The sequence below is a fragment of the Sorghum bicolor genome, chromosome 1 (genome assembly GCF_000003195.3).
Source record: "Sorghum bicolor cultivar BTx623 chromosome 1, Sorghum_bicolor_NCBIv3, whole genome shotgun sequence".
In the NCBI taxonomy this organism is placed as follows: Eukaryota; Viridiplantae; Streptophyta; class Magnoliopsida; order Poales; family Poaceae; genus Sorghum; species Sorghum bicolor.
Genome location: NC_012870.2, coordinates 60,974,489 through 60,998,188, shown reverse-complemented (window position 1 = coordinate 60,998,188; position 23,700 = coordinate 60,974,489). Strand labels below are relative to the sequence as shown.

Genomic DNA, 23,700 nt, shown 5'->3' with positions numbered 1-23,700 from the left:
CATGAAGAAACTATACAACTTTGGGAACCAATAAACGCAAAACATCAACTTAATTGTAGGCGGGTCTAAGATGGTCCTAGAAGAGTAACTCTATTCATGAAATTTGACTATTGCGAAGGTTAAAAGAACGCAGTCGGCATTATGGGCAAATATTAAAATCGTACTACATACTTTGAGTATTATGATGCACCTGGTATTACTCATTACAATGCTGGTCGAACTCTTCATTAGTGGTAGTGCCATGAAGTAGCTTGCCCAAGCTCTCAAGTCAGAATTCTGGCACATCCTTTCTAGTCCATACTGTCATGCCCATAGATGGAAAAGAGATTTTTTTTCAACAATATACATCTGCTAGAGACGCTGAGATCAATTCTGGCACAACATTCACTTAAGTCGCATCGAGGTTTTCACCTACCGAGTCCAACGCTGAACAGTTTCAGAGCCCCATAACAATATTATGGCTTTAACCAAGCTCGAGGATTCTACCGTTTAGAATGGCCAGAGGTCGCCCCAAAGTGACCTACGGGCCTGAAAATGCAAAGTTGGGTTCTTGCTTCGGGTGAGAACTACACGCTCAAATGCGCCTTCGGATGCGTCACGTTTGGTGGAACGGCATACATCCATTTGTACTTGCCTCCCTCTTCGAATGGGGCTGTATATAATGCGGCCCCAACCTCCTCCAAGGTCAGCACGAATCGTTTGGTCCTCCTCCTCTGCTTCTTCACTGTCATGGAACAGACTTAATTCGTGTTCATCTGAAGCATATGGTACCAGACTGTCCCCACCATCGACAGGAACCTCTTCATCTTCCTCGCTTGGAAATTGATCGTCTGAGAAAAAGCAGGAACCGGAAACACGATTTTCAGAAACCACAAATACAAAGGACTCGATGAATGATCATGAATAAATATTACCATAGTCGATGATAAGTTCTTCTGGCTTTCTCTTGGCATGGCGTTCTTTAAGTGTCTCAAAGTTCAAGCCATCAAGTGGCCAAGCTTCCCTATTATACAGAAGGGAATCTTACTTAAAAGCGAACATAAGCATGCAAGACCACACGGAAACTTAAACAAAATGCACTAATACAAATGAATGTTTAGATCAAGAAATAATCTGGAAAATATGAACTTCAAGCTCTTACTCTGGCCGTTTGCCTCTTCTTAAAGCAACATAGCAAAATTTTTCATCCTCAAATCCACGTAAAGGCACACCTTTTGACCTCTGCAGCAAATATGAAGAAAAGGGAGATAAAGAAAACCAATGGCTACATAGTTCAATAGTCTTGTTAATATGTCAAAATATTTTCTGATGCCTACACTAAATTCAAAAAGGTATTCTGATGCTGTACCAAAAAAAAGTAAAGCACACATTTTAATACACCCTCTGGATCCTGCATCAGACACTACCACGACTCATACTGCTCAAAGCTGTGTGATCTTTGCTGGAGCATAAAAGCATATGCATGAACGTCTATATTATATGAAAAGCAAGCTCAGAGCAACAGCACAACATCTTTTATCTGTGGTGCATGGGCCGTGATATTCTTTAACTCCTTTAGTGACTTGAATGTAAGACATTTAAATTGTTTCTCATACAAGGCATAGCAAATAACCAAGAAAAAGATGAAGAAAAAACCTTGTAGGCACGTTGAGATGATGTCCTCTCCAATCTCTGGACAAAGTGGCAGTATTTGTCTGAATTCTCCAAAGGACATCGACCATCATGAGGACACTGAGATGGAGATTGGAATTAGTAAAAACTCAACCCTGGGAGAAAGACGATCCCAGGTATTGTAACAGAAACTCTCTCTGCATGAGCAAGAAAACACCCCAAACACCCTGCCTACACAGAGCATCTGTCCAGGAGTACCTAGGACCCACCTGCAGGCCACTTATATCTCTGGAACAGGAGGGGGCGAAGGGTGTTTTTCTCAATCTAGCCCCAGAAATTCGCTCTCACAGGGAGGCAAAACCAGACCACTACTAAGGCACTACAACCACTAGGCTACAGGCCCTTCGTGAAAATGAAATTAATAGTATTGGAGAATAAATAAAGTATTTCTGATTCCAACTTACAGGGGCAACCACAAAAGACCCATTTTTCAATGAGGCTTCTTGTGCAACAATGCTCTTCATGCTACTTGGAGGGCGGCTTGAGGATTTTTCAATTTTGCGACACTTCTGGGGAACACAAAATTTATGTAAATAAACTGTTACATAACCAGGGAACACATGAAAGATTTGTGTAGACACACTGAGTGAGTGGTGCATACTCTTTTTTCCATCCAAAGGATATAAGAGCGCATTTGGCTTATGATCTTTGCTCCTTGAGGTGTTCCAGGCTCTAACAAAACCTAAACATGCACATTATTTTCTTCAGATACAAGTAACTGAAAAATTATCACTCACACATGCGCAACTATATTGAAAGAGGTGGAGGTTTGATTATACCAAAACATCGCTTGTCAGGTCCCAAAGCTGGCGCACTATTGTGATTCGGTCACTCAAAGAAGGAATCTCGCCAAGTGCATAAGACTGTAGGTTGAAGGAAGACAGTATATTCAAAAAAGGTTGAAACATTAAGATCTCCAACCAAAAACAAACTGAATAAAAATGACTTGTTAATCTGAAGTAGTTCCACAAAGCAGTAAATATAACTTACTGATACTACAAGATCGTGGCCTCGCTCATGTTTTTCTATTTTGCGGTTCAACTCTTGGATGCTGTCATAGCTGTGAATAAGTGGCAACCCCTTCAAATCTAGAACCATTTGCCACATAAACAGTAATAATTAGCATTCATTCCAGAATTCACAAATTAAAAAAATATGAATAGAGCAACTAACACTTAAGTGTATGACACTGAAGTAGCACCATGCTCATGTAAGACAAAAAATAATAATGAACTTTTCAAGATAAAAGTGCAAGACTCAGATTTACATTGTGGAGTTTATATAACTTTATGGCGCACGGTCAGTGGCTGTGATATGATTTGCATTATTTACAATCAGCCTAAAATTCCTACATGCTTGCAAGCTGCAACACATATACCACTTCGTGCCACCTGAGCTTCAGACAATCAATTGGACAATTGAATACGAATCCCAACAAGTAAGCAAAAGCAAGAGCTAAGCTTACTGTCAAGAAGACTCTGCCCTGCTCTTTGCATTTCCTTGGAAGGCTCGACCAGGTTAACCCTCTCTATAGATTTTGGCCACACTGCCCTCATTGCCCTGCATTCTCATAGACATATTAAACATGTGTAAAAAAACCCAGCCATAGCAGATGTAAATCAGGACATCCTTACCAAAGGGCTGAGCTTGGCCCGGCACCAAAATCCAACACCTTGGCAGGCGCAAAATCTGGCAACCTCCGTCTAACCTGCAAAGCCCATGAACCGGTCCATGAACGAGCTACATTAAATAAACTCAGCTCATTAAGGACAACGACAGCATCGAGGTTTGTGATGGTACCAACCTCGCGCAGTACGCGGTGGCACGCGGCGTAGATGGCTGGCATGCGTGACGCGACGTAGGCAACTGTCTCGTCCTCGCGGTACCGGAGGCCGATATCGCCGTAGGCCGACCGCACCTTCCAGCGCGCCGCCCGCTGCTCGGCGCCCGACGGCGCGTTGGGGTCGTCGAGGAGCGCGCCGCGGGTGGCGGCCGCGGCGAGCTCGGCGCCGGTGCCCTTGGCGCGGTCGAAGGACGCCGAGAGCAGCAGCACCTTGCGGTTCATGTGCGCCTTGTCCTGGTCTGCATGAGCGGAAGGGGGGTTAGCTAGCAGGGGAGGCAATCAGTCGAGCAGGTGGCGCGCGGGGCGCGTCTATCGGTTACCGCGGAGGTAGCGCTTGATGGCGCGGCGGAGGGAGAGGGGGACGAGGTGGATCCCCTGGGACTGCTTCGCCGCCGTGCGGAGCGTCTCCGGCGTCAGCAGCCGTGGCGCCGTCTCCGGCAGGAGCGCGGCCGCCATGTTTCGTCTCGGCTCTCGCGGCGGCGCTAGGACCGTGGTTCCGTGAGTGACACAGGGTTCAGGAGGGGACGCAGTCACACAGGCAGACAGCTGCCAACGGCGGTATAGAGGTGGCTCGGATCCAGGAGGCGAACCGTCCGATCGCACATGGGCGGCGCAAGATCAAGGTGAGCATGAGAGGTGGCATTCTTACATAAGAACCCCTTTTTTTACCTGTTTTGCAAGCTATAAAACTGAGGCCTCAATGCTCTTTTTTTTCCGCGAAAGAAGAATTATATTAGATAATAGTTGGATACATGAATACGTTACGAGCACTATGAATTACACAAATATCTAGAAAAAATCATCTAAATTACACCCAAAGTTTGAGTAGCTCCGAATCTCAAAAATAAATATACGACTCTTTGTAGTATGAATGACCAGACAAACACTTGGGAACGAACGACAGTCAACATTCAAGTAGGCGGAGTTGAGAAACTTCTTTCTGCTGCCTTTCTTCTTTTTATTTCTACAATCGAAGATTGAGAAAGAATGATCTGACACTTATTCTCCCTAGTTTTTCATCGTGGCTAGATCTAAGCACAATAAAACAAAGAATAGACCGGAGAAAATTATTCCATGACGACGACACTATCTCCGTCTTAATGTCGTCGTCCGAAAATAAAAGTATCCATGTTGTCAAATCAGTGAGTATGTCGACATTGTAGTTGTTACCCACATCTTCAAAAGAGCCGCCATAGAGAAAACGGTTCCAACCTACCATCTCACTGTCGCCGAAGAAGAGAAGGAGGAAATAAATCACCAAAACCAATAAACTTGGAATGGAGAGACCCTAACTCTAAAGATCCGATCTAGTAGAAAGACTTATTAAAACGATGGATCTATGCTCCCCTCCGGCCTCTAGTGATTATTATCGAAGAGGGAGAGAGGGAGGACCAACAATGATAGAGGTAGGAGCGGTGGCGGCGGAGACGCTAAGACGTGAACTCTAGCGGCTTTTCCACCGTGGTGGTTGTGTCCCTCTAGAGAAGTAGAGCTAGTTTCCCTTTTGGATGACGAGGCCTCAGCCCCTCAGGACCTTAGCAAAGCAAACAAGTGTGTTGTGTCGACCATCTCAACTCTCATGATAATGCTTGTTACTAAGATCTCTTTTTCAAACTTTGCCCTTTGATAGCTACATAAAGCTTTTGCTTGGTTGTAACGGAGTGTTTGGTTGGGCTTGTTAAAGTTTAATAGAAATTGTAGCATTTTTGTTTTATTTGGCAATTAGTGTCCAATTATGGACTAATTAGGCTCAAAAGATTCGTCTCGCAAATTATTCTCTAGCCATATTTTTAATTTCATAAATAGTCTAAATTTAGTACTTCATACATGTGTTTAAATATTCGATGTGACAGATGATAAACTTTATTGTCGTAACCAAACAGGCTCTAAGGCCATTAGTAATTTTTAATAAGACAATACGTTAGTTTGCCTGCTCTAGTCTCATGGGTGTGAAGTATTGAAAAACAGAGGGAGGTGTAAGGATTTGTTTGGAACATAGAAATTTGACATAGATCATGTAGGAATTTCGTAGATATATGTTTATTTTCATAATAAAAACATAGAACAAGAAAAAAAATCATGTGTTCCAAACATACAAAAGCCTGTCTGAGCTGCAAATTGGTATGGTCGAAAACTGATATGCCTAGTAGTGGCGGAGCCTGACATAAAAAGCAAATGGGGCCGATTTATACCAATGAAGCGTGATTGAGTCAGCGATAACAAGAGTACCAAGATCTCGTAGATATTGACATGTTAGAGCTGAACAATGAGTATTATTAGCTAGATTAATGGGATCATTCACACTGTGCGGATTGTTCACTGTGCACTAGGATTTTAAGTGATCTGCAACTCCTTTGGACACTGTTCATCATGGTGAAATATTTGAATATGATCTTTATTATGAGCCCCAGATTTAGAAATATTGGACGCCCTGAGGACACGAAGTTATGACCTATACAAAGCGCGGTATGGCGGCAATATTTGAATTTTTAAAAACATTTAGACTGACAGTCTCTATAAGTATACGCCTGTGAAAAAAATATGTACAAACGGCTTGTCTATACAAACTATCAGTGTAAATGACCTTCAACCAGCACATTTGTTATCAAACCGACTGTGTAAAAATATTTCAGAAGCGGATCATATAATAGATGCGATAGTGTAAATAGTTTACACAGACGGCGGTGCTACAAATGCTGCCGATAGTGTAAATTGTTAACACAGACGATTCTTGAGAAACCGTTTGTATAATTTTTGTTTTGTACTGTCGAACGCTACTGGCAGTACTGTCTGCCGCTTGTACAAACCCCTCTAGAACCACCACTAAAAAGCCATGTTGTACCAGTGGATCTAACAAATAGCTAGCTCCACAATGGCATGCTTACATTTGAAACGACGTTTCTGGGCTATATTCGCTTGTTTGGCTATGGTAGCTCGTTAAACTGATATTCAGTCATGGCCTATTCTTTATGTTCCTCAAGTCTTTAAGACCGACTTGAGGCCTAGACGTATAAACCATTCTATTCTTCTTCATTGTTTTGCAGTAGCCAGTCATCAAACAATAACCAATGATATATGGAGTAGTGGCTAGAACCACAAGTAAAATGGTCGAAGGGGGGGGCATCCAGTTTGGACACCACTACCCTCGGTCGGTGATGCCTAGAACCACAGGTAAAATGGTCGAAGATAATGGTCCGTGCTGGTTTAATTTTCTTACAAAACATTGGGAGCTGCCGATTTTTTTTTTAAAAAAAGGAATACTCAAAACTTATATATATTTATATCATTAAAACATAATACAAGGATTTAGGAAACAAGAACTTGATTGCAGCGGCACAACTACAAGAAGAGAGTCAAGGCATTGACATAAAGGAAAAAAAGGTTGCCATTCCTTACAACGGCGACGGCAACATACACCTACATAATTGTTAGTCTCAAGTAAAATTGTATTCACATATGCAAGAAAAAAAATAGGATCACTACTCATTAATACTCGTACATATCTAATCACTTCTGGTCATGTCACTCTCTTTCGAGCTAAAAGAGAATGCAAGTACCACTCTTTCTCCATCTCAGACCTCTCAAACGTTTTTCTCTCTATGATACAGCCTTCAACATTCACTTTTATTCTGCGTCATAGAGCGACACTTGTATTTCTACAAGCTACTATAAACGTCTGTAGACATTATTTTGCATGTGACATGGAACAGAAACTGGATGCATAGGTGAATGTTGAGACAACACACCAACGTGGTGCGTAATGGCTGACTCGGACTAGGCACAAGGATCCAAGGAATTGAGCTTCACTGAACCAATCTAGTGGCCACATGCATGCCAACGTTGAATCCCGTTCAGCAACAATTGCGGAAACTGCTGGTGATCAACCCGAACACCTGCAACCAACATCATTGCCACCGCTATGCAAGCCATCCTGTATGTGTTCGTTCAAAGGTGCCGCCTGATTCGTTTGCCTATTAGAAGTAGCTAGCCACGCGTTTGCTGCCAACTGACCTAGTTTTCCCTCCATCACTACGCTACCAAGACACCACATCAGCGCAAACACACAAGGTGATCTAAAGCGATGCGCTGATTTTTGTGTCCAAGAGAGCAAAATGGGTAATTTTTTTCTTGAAGAACGTGCCCAATCACATGTTTCGTTAAGGAGGACAGAATGGGCACTTCAGTTTAAGGGCCTGTTTGGTACAGCTCACAACAGCTTCATGAGCTGTTGTGAGCTGTTTTTTTTTTTGCCAAACACTTATTTCCAAAACAGCTTCATGGGTGAAGCTGTTTTTCTCCTCCTCTCACAAAGATATAAGTTGGATGAAGCTGAAAAAAGTAGCTTATTGCAGCTTCTCCCTCATTTCTCTCTCTCAACTATGTATGAAGTAGTTGGTGAAGCTATTTTGCCAAACACTTTTTCAAAACAGCTCAGCTTCATCTAGAAAGTCACTCATGAAGCTATTTTCTAAAAAAAAAAACTTTACTAGTGAAGTTGAGCTGTGTCAAACAAGCCCTAAATATAATAAGAGTCGGGACCGGTACAGCAGTACATATTGTAGATTTACCCAGCAGATACAAGAAGAATCTCCTAGCCTAGTCGCAACTAAAACCAAACAATAGAACACAAACACACGAACTGCAGAATGCAATGTAAAACTTGCATGTCTGCGCTCTGCAGTGTGCACACGCCACGCGCATGCCACACCACTCGCGTAGCCATCTATAGACGTTGTAATGAACCAGATTGCTCTTCGACGAGACAAAGTTCACCCTGTCGTGAGCACTTTGCCTGAGCAGGCTATTTCCTTGTCCTCTGGCCACCCGAATTCTTCCAAGAATGACAATACCACACCATTGGACCAGCCAAAACCAGTCTGCCAAAACATGTCCATGAGCTCAAGTAAGAACAGATGTTATATCTCTCGTTTTATACTGGTTAACAAAGTAATCCGCAGCTTCTGTAATTACTACTAGAAGATAGCAAGGCAGAAAAATGTACGAGGTTGTTAGTCGTTGCTGATCATAGGATCAATCTTGACAACTGACGAAAGGGCTTTTCACACCATACCTGGGGCTTGTATTCACCACCGCCTCCAGATTCTCCACAAGCGGTAACATTGTACTTCTCATGCATCGCACCCGTCGATTTGTAAGCGGCATAGTTTGTTCTCACCCACCTTGTAGCAATGTCCTCAGCTAATTTTTTAGCCTCTGATAATCCAGAATGCGACAGCCCCTCAGCTATAAGATGCTGCAGCGGGGCCCATCCATTTGGGAAATCCCTGTTCAATTGTTTGCTCAACTGTTAAAGAAATTAGAAGAAATAAATATTTCCGGTACAAGTTTCACCTGATGGAGTTTTATCATCCACAGTTTCCAGCGGGAACTAACCATTGTTGGCCTGTGTTTATCAGAGAAGTTGCTATTCCTGCGGCATGAAGTAATCCAGATGCCTTGAGGCTTGCCATGACTCTCTTTGATTTTGCCTCATCAGCAAAGCGTACCAATCCTGGTTAATTGAAGGTAGTGGGAGTAAGTGACAGTATGAAGTGTAAAACATATTTTCAAAAAACAAAAAAAAAACGCAAGAATTTGAGACGTAATAATTGTTCTTTCAATACAAAGACAGACAAAAAAAGGTTTCAGTTTATGTAGTTGTCTGTATTTCTGTAATGTTGCAGTCTTGTAGTAAAACGTTACTTCCTTCACATAAAAAAAAAACCTTCTGCGTTCATTCAAAGAAGGAATATAATAACAAAGAGTATGCTTTCATTCAGAAAATGTGAGCGAATGGTTATTCCTTCTTCTTGGAAACATGGAAGGAGCATGCTATTTGCTAATACCATCAAGACTTGTCAAAAAGCTGTTGCCGATGGTTACTTTCCAGTCCTTTGTTATAACAGGTTAGTTCACAGGATATTCTAGTCAGCATATAAAAAAACATGTAGCTGGGATAGGCTTAGAAATTGTCATAATTAAGCATAGCATACTCAGGCATTAGAAACAAGCACATTAAAGTCAAGGACACACCAGAATGGTATGCATTTAGCCACAGCGGAATGAAGTTAGAAGCAAATATGTTGCGGTTCTGTGAGTTGGTCTTCCATTCGTGAACTCCCTGGAATAATAATGCATATCAGTTACACCACCAGGAGGTGCTAAGTTGCTAATAAAAACTGGATAAGATCATAAAGATCCGTTTGAGAGCACCTGACAGTCTGCGTCAGCAGGAAGCCAATAGTCAAGCCACTGTTCCATCTCAGAGTTCCACAAAATAGAGTCAATTGCAATATGACGTGCTTTTGAAGCCCTTAAAAATTTTTCTGAAGTTGCACTGTCTCCTACAAGTTTAGCCAAGGCACCAATATCCAGCTCCATCTGTGTCGTGCATCAATAAAGCTAGGCTTTATCACATTTGCAAGCATTGTTGACTGGATTTAGATACATCTTTTTCTCCAAACTAGCTTCCAAGATGTGCTTAATATTATGCACCCAAGTCATGCTAAACCTACATATCATGCCACATTGAATTTCAAGTATCATGACAAGCTTACCTTAAATATGAATATGTTCAAGTCCACAGGAATGATGTAAGTGGTTGCCAATGTTGTCATGTCAGTAGAATTCCTACATAAAACAGTAAAACCACTCAGAAACAAATTGTGGTACACGGTGCACACATAAATTTGTATCAGTGGTCAGTGGAGTTTGGTGTGTTCTATTGCAGTACTTGTTTTAACCAGTGTAGCGAAAGCAGCAAAACTGTTAGCTCGTTAGTTCCTTGTTAAGGATAGCAAACATCCAAACCTCATCCATCGAGAGCTAAAATCCCATCCTGATTCTGCTGTTGAAGCAATTTCACGGTACAGTTTTTCCTTGGCGGCCATAGAATTAACCTTCGAAGCCAGTTCCTCATCCTTAAAGAAGAAAACTATATTAGTTGGTCCGTTAATGGTAAACTTTCACTGGCACTGGCACTAGCAAATTCATTAAAAATATAGGCAAGGCTAAGACTTTACAATTGTCGCACTTTCAGGCCTAGGTTTGTTCCACCTAGCCTGATACCGAGACAAATTATGGACCTGACCATGATTGTCCGCTATAGCCACATTATGAATATCTGCATATAGAAACAATGTAATGTTACCTTGCCTTCAATCATGCAAAAACATACCAAATAAATTTGAACTGTTGTTGTCACCATGGGGTACCTGACATCCAGAAGCTATGCTCTTTAAGCAGAGAGGGGAATACTGTCCTAACAAACTCCACGTCACGAGTTGCCCTGTATACTTCTAAAACCATGGAGCTTAAAAGTGGTGGTTGGCTACAGAGAGAAAGCATCTATCAGGATGATGATGACCTCTTGGCAATATGTTGCATATACATGTAGTAGGAGCTGAGTGGGACTCCAACTAGTCTTCAATCAGCCCTCTAATGTTCTCGTGAAGCTAAGCATATAACTACAGACAGACATTATACATAAACCTTCCTTTAAATGTTTTGGGCTGTAGATGCAAACTAAAGATCAATCTGGTGCAGACAGAATTATCACCTTCGGTTAATGTAGTAGGATCTTGCACCATTCGGAACAAAACCATATTTTTCCAACATGTATACAAGGTTAAGCACAATAGCCTTTGCCGTGTCATACATTTTGCTCACTAGCAATCCCCTGCATTGAGCCATAACAAGAACAACGGTTAGTTTGTTCCCAATGTCTATTTGGATCCGTACGAGTACAGTAGGTACAAAAAATATATATACAACCGCCATATAAGAGATCAGTAGGAACTAGAACAGATAAAAGCAAGGACTCTGTCAATAATCTCATCTCAGAAAACTAATTCCAATGACAACGCCACAGCACGGCGGCCAGCACCCATAGAAAAAGTCAGGCGTCTATAGTCTTTTACTCATACGTACATGGTGATGACAAAAGGCGCACGACGGACACTACGACGAACAGAACGGACAAGGCATTGACAAAGCGCACGACGAACGCAGCAACACACAAATGAAAATCGAGAGATTGCCTTACATGTGGGACCGCATCAGCAATAACTACGAGAGGAGAACACGTACCCCATGTCTGGACCTGGATTCATTAATTTTGCATCTCCCAAATCCCAATGAAAAAAACCACGGATTATAGTGATCTAGAGCTGTACTACGGTACGTACATACTATAGTAGTACTGTATTGTTTGATTGTAGCACGCGACAAGGAAAGCGTAGCAGTAATGGAGCAAAGCGGCGACGGCCAAACCAAGCGTAGCAGCAATGGAGCAAAGCGGCGGCGGTCAAACCAAGCGAGCGGAGACGGATTAGGAGAGGTACCTGACGACCCAGTAGGAGTCCCAGTAGTATACCTCTCGGAACCTGGAGCCCGGCACGACGACCCCGCCGGGCAGCGGCAGTAGCGTGTGCCGGTCCGGCCGCGCCGCGACGTCGGGCGCCACCCGCCGCGCCAGTTGCTTCCACAGCGCGTGCACCTCCAGCGCCCACGCCCGCGCCTCGGGGCTGTGGACGCGGGGCAGGAACCCGCGCGGCTCGGCGTCGAAGTCCGGTGGGTCGGCGTCCACGAGGTCCGTCCCGGGGTCCCCGAAGTGGCGGGACAGGAAGTCATCTAGCTCCGCTCGCGACGGCGCCGGGTGGCGCGGCAGCGCCGCGAGGGCGGCGTCCGCGGCGCGCTCGTCGGTGGCCAGCGGCAGGTCGACGTAGAACTTGGGGTCGAAGTCGTGAGGCCCCAGCACGCGCAGCGCCTCCGACTGCACCCGCTGCAGGAGCCCGAGCAGCGCGCTGGCGCCCTCGTCGGAGCCGCCGGCGGCGGCGGTTGGCGCCATCTCGGTCGTCGCGCGGAGACAGGGAAGCAGGCAGGGGAGGACGAGGAGCAGGAGGAGGACGTGGTGGGGTTGCAGTTGCAGCAGGAACCCAGGCCCAGCCATCCGCCGAGGTTTTTTTTTAAGGAAGCTGCTTCGTGGGGTCGCCGTAGGCGTTGGTGGGGCTACTGGCTACCGACGTGGGGTGGCTGGAGGTAGGCCGGGCCCGGAGACGGTTACGGCGGCGAGGACGACGAGCGTCTCCCGCGATTGGCTAGAGCTTGGAGTGGGGGGAAAGGACGAAAGGTGGTGGGTGGGGACCGGTCCGATTCGATTCGGCAAGTGGCTTTTGAACCGAAGTGAACCGTCGGCTCGGCTCCGCATGGCAGTGCGCCCGTGTGCGGTGTGCCGTGCCGTCCGCGGTGTCACAGTCACAGACTCGCAGCGCCGGCCCCGGCCGACCGGCTGGGTTCGACGTGTCTTGTGTCTTGTAGCGTAGTACTCGCGTGTGAAACTCCTTTCGGCTTTGTGGGGGATATGCCCTTATACGATAATACGAATGGAAATTAATCGGATTCGTATATAACTAGATTAGGATATCGTCTATAAAATAATTTTAATTCAAATTTAAACACCGATATATCTCTTCTCTACATCTATATCTCTATCTACTTGGTTGGTTTGTGAAAGTTTAAAAGGTACTATAGTATTTTTATTTTATTTGACAATTAATGTTTGGACTAATTAGACTCAAAAGATTCGTCTCGAAAATTATTCTTTAGCCATGTTTTTAGTTTCATAAATAGTCTATATTTAGTACTTCATACATATGTCCAAATATTTGATGTGACATATAGTAAACTTAACCGTCCATAACCAAACATGTCCTAAAAAGTGGCCAATATTTTTGTCCACTATGCTAATCACCGTGCAGCGATCATTGGCTTTGGTTTGCGAAATTTTTTAGGTTCGGCTACTATAGCACTTTCATTTATATTTGATAATTATTGTCCAACATGAACTAAGTAGGTTCAAAAGATTCGTCTCGTAAATTAGAGGTAAACTGTATAATTAGCTATTTTTAACTATATTTAATGCTCCATGCATGCGTCTGAAGATTCGATGTGATTGGAAATTTTGAAAGTTTTTATAACTAAGGCGATTAAAGTTTAACTCCAGTCACATCAAATATTTGGACACATGCATGAAGCATTAAATATAGACTATTTACGAAACTAAAAGCACGGCTAGAGAGTAATTTATGAGAAGAATATTTTAAGCCTGGTTACAATAGCGGAGCCTCATGGAGGCGAACCTGGGCTCCTGCCCCCCTTGCTTCCATGTTTTGGCACTGCATATACGAATGTTCTCATCATTTTCACCATAAAAGGCTGCTACATAAGGAAAAATGAGAAGTCTAGGTTTTAGAAAACAAATAAAAAAGGATAAAAGTGACTATATCATATTGTTGCTAGCTGCTATAACTGTTATTGGATTTTTTTTGCCCCTCCTTGTTTTCTCTCCACGCTCCGCTACTGCCTAGTTAGTTTATAATTAGATACTAATTACCTAATAAAATAAAAATGCTATAGCATCTGTTAAACTTTAACACCCTCACTAAACAAGGCTTTTGTCCACACAACTAATCACTACGTGCCCTGATCCTCCCAAGACCATCATGTTACGAATATAGTGTTATGAACATACTCCCTCTATTCATTTATATTCATCGATTTAGCATTCGACGTAAATGACCAAGGAGCAGAGCAAAAGCACTCATTTTACATTTTATTATCTCGAACCGAGCGCACATGAGGAATCACATGCAAGAAATAACCAATGAGCAGCAAAGAGGCAATAAATGTCGACAAGTGGTAGCCAATGAGCAGCAAAGAGACAATAAATATATACAAGTCCCAAGCTAATATGAAAAGATTTTTGAGTAAAAAGTTTTTGATTAGACGAAGGAAATAAATGAATGAAGAGAGTAACATTTAAAGTATTATATTTTTTAATAGTACTAACACATGTTCAAACTTAAAATTATCACTATATTACTCTATTCCCGTTGCAACGTACAAGCACAATCCTAATAAATATTTTGAAATACGAACACAAAATACATGTCTTGGATTTAGATTTCTATTTGGACATTTACCCAATTAGACTCAAAGTGCATATTATTAAAATCAATATACATAAGTAGAATTTACAACTAAGTTTATTGATAACCATTGTGAAAATAATATCACAGTACACTTCTAATAGTCTCCAATATCGAAGTGACCTAAATCATAATGAATAATATTTAATGACATAATAGATGAAGAAAATTCAAATAAGAATGGTAGATAACAAATAGCATTTTATTTTATATAAATGTTTTTATAATTACAAAATTATTGAACAACTATGGATTAGAATATGCATGTATGTAACATAGATAATGATAGCTCATAAAAGATAATATAGTTATCAATAAATATCAAATAATGAAGTATATCAATTAATCAATTGTTGTTTATATAATATTTATCATGACATTTAAATTATATAAAAGATTACAAGAATGAATATATTAAGTTTAAACTAAATTACAAAAATATTGCAATAATTTAATATTTATGAATCATTGATAATACTAAATTAATATTTAAAGTTATTTATAGATATACGATTAAATAGCCTCAGTGCATTACCAATGTTACTAAAATTTAATAATTAGACAATAATAATTGAGATAAAAATTTTAAATAGATTCACTATACCTTGTTTGTGGATACAGATAAAGATCAATCATTTTATATTTTTATCATACGGATCTGAAATAGGATAGAGAAAAATACAAAAAATGAATTTAGATATTCATTTAGTGTCCGCATTAGGAAAGGATATGAATAAAGATATTCATATTATAAGTTTTAGCGGATACGAAAGTCAGATAATTGAAATATCTATTTCCACTTTCCATCCCTACATGTCTCGAGTGAGTAATAAAATTTTTAAGTATAACTGAATTTATAAAGATATATTAAATTTATTAAACTAAATCTACACTTAATATTAAAGAAGAAAAATAAAAGATACTGTGAAAATAAAACAAATCATGGAATAAGAGCTAGATAAACTTGAGACTATGGAACACCACGGTGTTATCATGGGAAGCCTGGGGATAGAAATTTTGAGGCTTTGTTTAGATGCGAAAAGATTTTGGATTTCGCTACTGTAGCACTTTTGTTTGTTTATGATAAATATTGTCTAATCATAAACTAACTAAGATCAAAAGATTCGTCTCGTGATTTATAGGTAAACTGTGTAATTAGTTTTTATTTTTATCTATATTTAATGTTTCATGCATGTGACGAAAGATTTGATGTGACGAGGAATCTTGAAATTTTTTTGGTTTTTGAAGTGAACTAAACAAGGCGACTAGTTAACAACACAGTGTTACCGTGGGAAGAATCCGCGGCAAGGAAACACCGCCGAGGAATAAAATACGAGGACATCACAAAAAAGACATAAAAACAAGATATTTTAGAGTATATCTACTGATCTAAAAAGCTTTGATTAAAAATAATTTGTTAATTTATTATAAGATAAAAATATTGCTGGTTTACAGAAAAATACATCTTATAAAACAAACGAACAGACTCAGAACACCATTATATTATGAAAAGAAAGGCAAAGAGCGGGACACGAAAATGAGGTTGAACCAGAAAGATGTGGTTTTAATATCAGTTATAGATTGTTAATACATCATAAAATAATAATAACACATATCAAAATTAAATAAAAATAAAAATAAAACATATTATAGAACAAATGTATACTACGTGAATATTCTAAAATACATATATATTATGGACAAATATATACTACTACATTCAATTATACATGATGGTGTCAAAGTACATCATAAAATATTACATACATACTCCACGTGCTTGCAGGTTTTCTAACCACTGCTACTACACTAGCACTTTAATTCATTTTTATGTGCTTAGCATCCTCACATTTTCTGTTCGTGCGGCACCTTGATGTGCTCACCCACCCTCTGACCTTTCAGATGTATTTTTTCTGTAAATTAAAAGTTTGTTAAACACTTTTGATAAGAACACCCTTAAATATCTCATACTCTAGAGCACGGGAACATGGTGCTCATGCCGTCTCATCAACTCGGTCTTGGTCGTCCACCGACCACCCTGCAGACCACTATATACTTCTTCTATCAGAGCAAGTTTAATAATCCAGCCCACTTGCTAGCTGTAAGGTTTTTTGCAACCTTCTTCCAGCCCACCCATACAATAGTTAGCTATTTACTATTAATACATGACCCACTTGTCTCTCTCACAAAGTTTCTTGGTTTCTGTGCCTAGGCTGGCTGTAAGCTTACAGCCCGTTTCTCCTCTCTCTCCTCCCTTCTCTCCTCCACCTCAGCATTTAGCCAGCTTACAGCCTACTATAATACTTGCTCTCATATTCCCCAGCATGATTTATGCTACATGCATTATTATACACTAGTATAGTGCCCGTGCTAACGCCACGGCTTAATTTCATGGCTCATACCATTTAGACTCTATTACTAATACTAAAACTCTATCAAGAAATCAACGAACATCAGCGGGATGGAAAATAGAATGTTAGAAACTATCCTTGTATCTTGTTACATCCATGCTCATTGCAAGACCAAAATAGGCTTCACATGTGAGTTCAACTACACCAGCAACCCGCATAGCTGAGCTACAACTTCTTGCCTACAGTACAACAGAGTACAAATTTTTAAAAATATCAGGTTTTAGATAGTATATAACCAGTGACAGCTTCGACTTTGAATAATCCTAAGAGAGAAAATTAAAAGACTTGCCATTTTGGCATCTAAGTAGTCGTCAATTCTTCTTGGAGCAAAATTGATTGGGGTCATTCTTATTGGGCACACCAATGTCAGGCTCTTTAGTCCAGTCATTATTGAATCAAGGAGCATAGCACCAAAAATGACATTGTAGATTTCTGTAATATTCAAAACTGAAAAATAAATGTTACAAAATAACAGCAGAAGGAAGGCCTAGCATAAGTTATAATCTGACATACAAAATGCCACCTATATGTTGTCATGATTTGAAAACTAAAACTACCATCCAAGTTCCATCTCAAAGTCCACTGAAGCAAAGGCCTTACAGTTCTGCAAAAAGGAAAAAAAGTTGTCTTCAATAAATGAGTTCAGATATAGTATACTGGATAGCGATCTATTGTAGGTGATTGCTCAATCGCATTCGTTGCTCAGAAAATAAGATAGGCCAAGGATCTAGTTAAGAAGCACATTTCACATCCGAATTCTGATGGTGAAAACGATTATTGATGTTAACTTTGCTTTCTTTAGACATGTTCACAGTCAAGTTGCCTGAACTCATCGTAGAGATGCAGACTTACATTGAAAACTCTTCAGCCTAGAAGGTCTAGCTTTTCATTACAATCTATAAGACACCAATAGGCAATCATATCAATTCCAGCCTGTTCCTTCAAAAACATAGTGCACAAATTCAGGTTTGACAAGCTCAAAATCAAACCCAATAAAGAAACAATAAATACAGCCATCATGCTAAAAGAAAATGGCTTAAAAACAATTATATTATTAACTATGGCAAATTAGTGTCCTGAGACTCCGAGTAGCTACTGGATCTCATCCCATGTCAGAACCCCGCAATAGGAAAATTAGAAGAATAAATCAGTAAAACACCCTAAAAAAACTACAAAACCACCACAAAAAACTTTCTACTCAATCTCATATATATCTACATTATATCCAGGAATGTCACATTGCACTTTAATATATGCTCTAGAAAAGCAACAGAACTATCCATACACAATTGATAGCAGGGTGGACTTTTCTATGCTCTAGAAAAGCACCTGCTGGCTTGTTCCACCTAGCATGCTCACTCCGCCCTGCCGGTACCTAGCTACTCGTCAGGCCATCGGGATAGGGGTGTTCCTTTTGTTTGGCCTAGGTTGAGAACTAATATGGAGGCCTAATCTATCTTCTCATACTTCATCTAGTACTAAGAAGGTAATACTCAATCCATTAAAATAAGTTCTATAGAATATCTCAAAGTTCATAAAATAAACAAATGTAAGAATATAATACTTATTTTGGCACTTACATCATTTTATATGCTCATCAGGGTTCATCGAAGCAACCATATTGCTCTTTAAAAAAATCTAGTAATAGCTCCTCTCCGTGATTCTATCAATGCATCCAGACCTGACGGTGCTGTTGCCGCCCGGGCGCTCAGGCTGCTGGCACGATGATGCTCCATGCTCCAGACCGTCCTCTTCCGTGGTGTGTTTTGGGTGTTGCGTCATCTCGTTGGAAACCGGCCTGTCATCTCCGCAAATGGGGCCTTCGCTGCATGACTACAAGTGCTAGGAGACGGCAGATGAATTTCACGGAGGACGAATCCAAATAATCGATCTAGAACTAAGACCTTTGACTCGAGCTGCAGCCATGATGCCATAAATCCGTATTGTCCCCACCATCGGAGGCCACCGGCGAGGAGGGAGGTGAACGTGGGGAAGTCGTGTGGCAGCCCGCCGCCTGGGGTAGGTCGTGTCGCTCGTGCGGGGAACCCCAACGGCGAGCGTGCTTTGGGAAACTGCGGCACAATCCATCCCTCGTTGGTGCACAGTGGCCATGGATAGCTCGCCGCTAGCCACGGACTTGGACAACTCACCGCTCCTGGCAGTGGCCGCGACTGCCGCCTCGACCGTCGCCGCTGCCGCATCTACCACCGTTCCCTTTTCCTGTGTAAATCGGTTATATTTTTTTTTGTCGCGAAGGCAGGGCGGCGTGGATTCGATCCCTTGTCCCAGAGGGAGTGCGGAGGGCTCGTGCGGGGGAAAGCGTGGGCACGTTGAAGCCTGGGTGCGTTGAAGCATACAAGTAACATTGGCCATCGGATTTAGTCGAAGCCTGCTAAGAAGGATTAGGAGCCATAGATCTTAATTTCTTAATAATGTTAAAATTCTGGGTGCAAATTTCTGGGTACACTGTAGTTGGACTCTCTCAGCGGAGGACATATTATTTGGTGTACCTAAAATAGTTTGAATTGATCCATTATAGTATAGATCAGAATTAAGAAACTCACGTTGTTTTCTCTTAATCTCTTTCCTCTTTTCGTCGGTCATCTCAGCTCTACAATTATGTTATTGCTGCATGTTTCTTTCCTCCCTCTTCTGTGAGGCCTCATCTAAAGTAGTTGTTTGGACTAATAATGTCGAGAATCAAAGGGACATCCCAAAAGTGTTGTATATATATCTATTGAAATCATACCTGCGATGTTGGTGATGTCACTTAGCGTATCATATGTATCTCCCAGCATAGACATTGCGAAGTTCAGCCAGCTAGTCTCTAGAGCCGAGCCGCAAGAATGGGCAAGCATTTCCTCACTGTAAAATTTGTTTCATAAATTTAACCACTCTCCAATCTAATAACATAAACATAGCCTATTCATTTAATTTAATTGTTAAATAATAATAGTACAGTTAGATTGTTCAGTAATTCATTCAGATGTAGAAAAGGATGCATACAACACAGGTGCTTCTGAATTTAAAATTGAAGTTTGATTCCTTGTAAAAGGTTGTAAAATTTTATTTTGATCCTGAGAGCACCCTTTTTTAGCACTGTTTGTGTATGGTTAATATATATGGGCGAATAATAACATGCTTGTCTGGCAGTTGGCAGCAATTTAGTTAGTAGAAAAATAGTAAATCTTACTTGTGCAAATTATGAAAGAAATAAGGATGCATGGCAAAACTTTTATTTTGGCTGAATGGAGCTAGCATCAAACAAATCAACGCTTATAGTAGTGCCACTCAGAAAACAGATCCTGCAAAATTAATCCAACTTTGACGATAATGGAAATAATTAAAAGAATGATAAATGATCCGAAGCAATAATGCAGAAAAATAGATAGTATCCTGGCCTACCCTGAGAAGAGCACGCGGTAGATCCACATCAAGAAGCATTCGAAGGGGTTACGTCCGGCTCACAACGCCGCGCTGCTAGCCTGCCTACGGCATCCACCTGACCCGCCGCTGGCGCCTTTTGTTGCCGAGACCCATGCCCACGCTGGGGTGGCCGCAGCTGCCGTGCCCGCACCTCTCGCCTACTTCGATGTGGCCAGAGCCGCCACGCCCGCACCCCCGCTCGCGCGTAGGGTCGCCGGGGCCGCTTGGAACGCCATCCGCGCCAGGAACGCCGCGCCCGCACCGTGCCCGTGGCTGCCCGTCGTCGACGCGCTCGGTGTTACAGGGATCTCGTGCTTGCGTCGCGGCGGTGGCGGAGGTTACGGCGTGGTGGAGGAGGTTGAGGCGTGGAGGAGGGCAGGAGGCAACAGGTCACGGAGGAGACGTGGCTGCCCGTCGTCGACGCGCTCGGTGTTACGGGGATCTCGTGCTTGCGTCGCGGCGGTGGCGGAGGTTGCGGCGTGGTGGAGGAGGTTGAGGCGTGGAGGAGGTTGACGTCGTGTCCTCCCTAGCACGCCTATTCGTCTTTTTTTTATTCCGTGATCCTCGAACCCCGACCAGGCTGCTCTGCGAGGTCGAAAGCACGGAGCAAGGGGCTTGCATCAAACTTTCATCCACAACCATTGGATTGGGTTTGGGTGGTTTTGTAGCCTTTGATTTCAATAGAGACAATTTTTTGTGTGTATTTTTCTGGGTACACAATGCTTGTGGCTCTCAGCGGGGGACGTTTTCTTTGGTGGATCTAGAATGATTTTGATTGGTCCATTATAGTAGAGATAATGTGGGCACTAACCTCGCGGAAGTTTGATTCATTAATCCTGTTCAATCAAAAGATTCCACCAGCAGAAAAAGTTCTTTGTCATAGTTTTCAAAATTATTCCTTGTTTTCTACTTTTAACATCCATCTACATAATGAGTAGATTACATCCATCTATTCATTATTTCGCTTATGCCTTGGAGATCTGCTTTTAACAGCTCATCATCAAATAAGGAACATAATGTTTATACTCCCTCTATCACAAAATAGAAGATAGGATTTGATTTGGTACAATTTTTAAGATCACACTTTCATCATTAATTCCTCTTATATATATAATTTATGACAATGGCAAAAGTATTATTAGAAAATTTTCTAAACATAAATCCAATGATTCCACTATTATGTTGTAAATTTTTTATTTTACGAAACTAATTATTGGTAAAAAGTAACAAAGTTTGATTTTTTGAAATGTGTGCATGCTTTATATTTTGAGACAAAGAGAGTATTTTACAAGTGCCAACCTCTCCATCCAGGTTTACCTATGGAATTATCCTTGAAATCCATCCTCCATGGATTCTTTACTTTGGCATATAAAATATTTATTAGCATAAACATAAACATCTATCTATCTACACTCCTATTGAGGGGCTCTCATATTTCGTCTTAGATTTTCGCCTCTCTAACATGCAAGATAACACTACTTCAAATATTTCTCACCCTTTTTAGCTAACACATCTCTATAGCAAAATAGTTTTGTACATACAAGATTATAGCCAAATTATTTTAGTATTCATATATAGTATTGGTTTTTGTGTAATTATTAACCTTCCGCGAATATTGGTTTTCTCCATATTGGTCTTCACAATATTAGCTTGATCATTGGCCTTCGCTATGTATGGCACATGGGTACTCACAACTTATCAATTTCGCCAACTATTGAATTTTATTGGAAAAAGTCTACTACCCCCCTGAAGTATTGACCTGTGTCTAACTAGACCCCAACTACAAAACCAGGTAACCTACACTCTAAAATTTGGAAAACCATGCAACGAACCCCCGGGGCGGTTTCGCCGACGTGGCGTCTAGCGTGTCACCGGTATTGACACAGTGGCGCAGACGAGGGGTGGTGGAGGTGGCTGGCATATGGGTCCCACATGTCAGGCAACCCCCCTCAAATACTCTGTCGCCTCCCCTATTTCTCTCCCTCTCCGGCTGGCGCCCGCGACTGTTCCTCTTCCCCCCTACAGCGCGGCTCTCTTGTGCGACACGGGCGAGGCGGAGATGATCTGCGGCGGGTAGTAGTGTTCGACTTCGAGCTTCTCCTCCAGGTGCGTGTACTGTCCTCCTTGGCTCAATTAGTAGGAGCGATGATTTCATGGATGGTTACCGGGATTGGAGGAACTCAGGTTTTCTGGGTAAAGAGTTCAAAGCCCTTGAATGGGGTAGTGGGTCTGCATTTGTTTGGTTTAGTGGCATTAGAGTTGAGTTCATGAAGAATGAATGGTAAAGGCGTGTGCTTTTCTCACGCGATGTCACTGGGTTGATGTTTTTCATGGTATTTAGGGGTTAGGGTTTTTGTTAAAGGTTGTTGTTTCACTAGAATGATGGAGTTTGTGATGCTCTTTTTGTCGTTGTCACGCCTCAGGATGGCGAACCTGGACATGATATGCATAAGGTTTCATTATTAGGGTTGGTTTGAGACAGTAGGGAAAATGTGTATTATTTGGGTGGAGATATAGCTTAATCTTGGATTGATGTGGACAAGCTATCATATTTTGAGATCAAGGGATATCTGGAAGATCATTATAGGACTAACCATGTCATTAGGTTGTATTGGTTGAAGCCACACATGGATATGATGTCATGTCTGGTGTTGTTGGTTGATGATGCCTCTTGTTAGGTCATGCTAGAGACTCACACTGCAACTGGTACGTATCCAGAAGGTTTAGTAGTGGACATGTATACTGAGAATGTGGAGATTGAGTTGGTTGTAGATGACTAAGAGATATGGGCAGCAAATGATGATGATGATCTTGATGTTGAGGCAGTTGAAGTGTTGCTGCCAGAGGATGAAGGTGATGGGGCAATGCAGGTGATGAAGCATCTACACACAGTGCAGGCAGTGCAGACAGTGCAGAGGATGCAAATGCAGGGGCTAGCATGTCTTGGATGGATGATAAGGATTATAGATCATTCTGTGCTTTCTATAAGTCTCCTTCCAAGCCAACAGTTGGTGTTGCTGATGATGTTGAACATGAATTTGAGGCAGGTAAAGGGAAGAATGTGTTGGCTTCATCTGATGGAAGCTCTGAATTTGAGGTAGGTAAAGGGAAGAATGTGTTGGAATGGATCTGATGGCTTTGAGGTCCAAGAAAAGGAAGACAAGAAGTATGTAGTCAACTTGGATCAGGGCACTTGCACTTGCAGATACTAGCAGCTGTGAGGGCTCCCATGTTGTCATGCTATCAGTTGCATTTACAAGGCATCAAGAAAATTGGATGACTTCATTGCGCCATGCTACTCTGTTGAAGCTTACAAGAGGATTTATGCTCATATTCTGCAGCCAATAGAAGGACCTAGAAA

General features: G+C 41.7%; 2 protein-coding genes across 4 annotated transcripts; both read right to left on the bottom strand.

Moving 5' to 3' along the window:
* LOC8062899 (probable S-adenosyl-L-methionine-dependent RNA methyltransferase RSM22, mitochondrial) lies at nucleotides 120-4,059 on the bottom strand. Its single transcript, XM_002465005.2, has 12 exons — nucleotides 3,835-4,059; nucleotides 3,476-3,753; nucleotides 3,306-3,379; nucleotides 3,137-3,231; nucleotides 2,662-2,759; nucleotides 2,451-2,534; nucleotides 2,273-2,353; nucleotides 2,076-2,180; nucleotides 1,636-1,731; nucleotides 1,142-1,221; nucleotides 915-1,003; nucleotides 120-830 (listed from the first exon to the last, which is right to left on the bottom strand). The coding sequence occupies exons 1-12, from the start codon at nucleotides 3,968-3,970 to the stop codon at nucleotides 490-492; spliced, it is 1,557 nt and encodes a 518-aa protein (XP_002465050.1). The 5' UTR covers nucleotides 3,971-4,059; the 3' UTR covers nucleotides 120-489.
* On the bottom strand, nucleotides 7,997-12,729 carry LOC8062898 (probable trehalase). 3 transcript variants are annotated; one of them, XM_021455552.1, is made up of 11 exons: nucleotides 11,857-12,729; nucleotides 11,073-11,192; nucleotides 10,729-10,844; nucleotides 10,537-10,637; nucleotides 10,325-10,434; nucleotides 10,072-10,144; nucleotides 9,728-9,895; nucleotides 9,548-9,635; nucleotides 8,909-9,026; nucleotides 8,586-8,799; nucleotides 7,997-8,391 (listed from the first exon to the last, which is right to left on the bottom strand). In XM_021455552.1, the coding sequence occupies exons 1-11, from the start codon at nucleotides 12,462-12,464 to the stop codon at nucleotides 8,284-8,286; spliced, it is 1,824 nt and encodes a 607-aa protein (XP_021311227.1). In that variant the 5' UTR covers nucleotides 12,465-12,729; the 3' UTR covers nucleotides 7,997-8,283. The 3 variants fall into 3 exon arrangements, with proteins under 3 accessions (XP_021311227.1, XP_021311234.1, XP_021311233.1); XM_021455559.1 differs by having other exon boundaries at nucleotides 11,889-12,729; XM_021455558.1 differs by lacking the exon at nucleotides 7,997-8,391 and having other exon boundaries at nucleotides 8,678-8,819.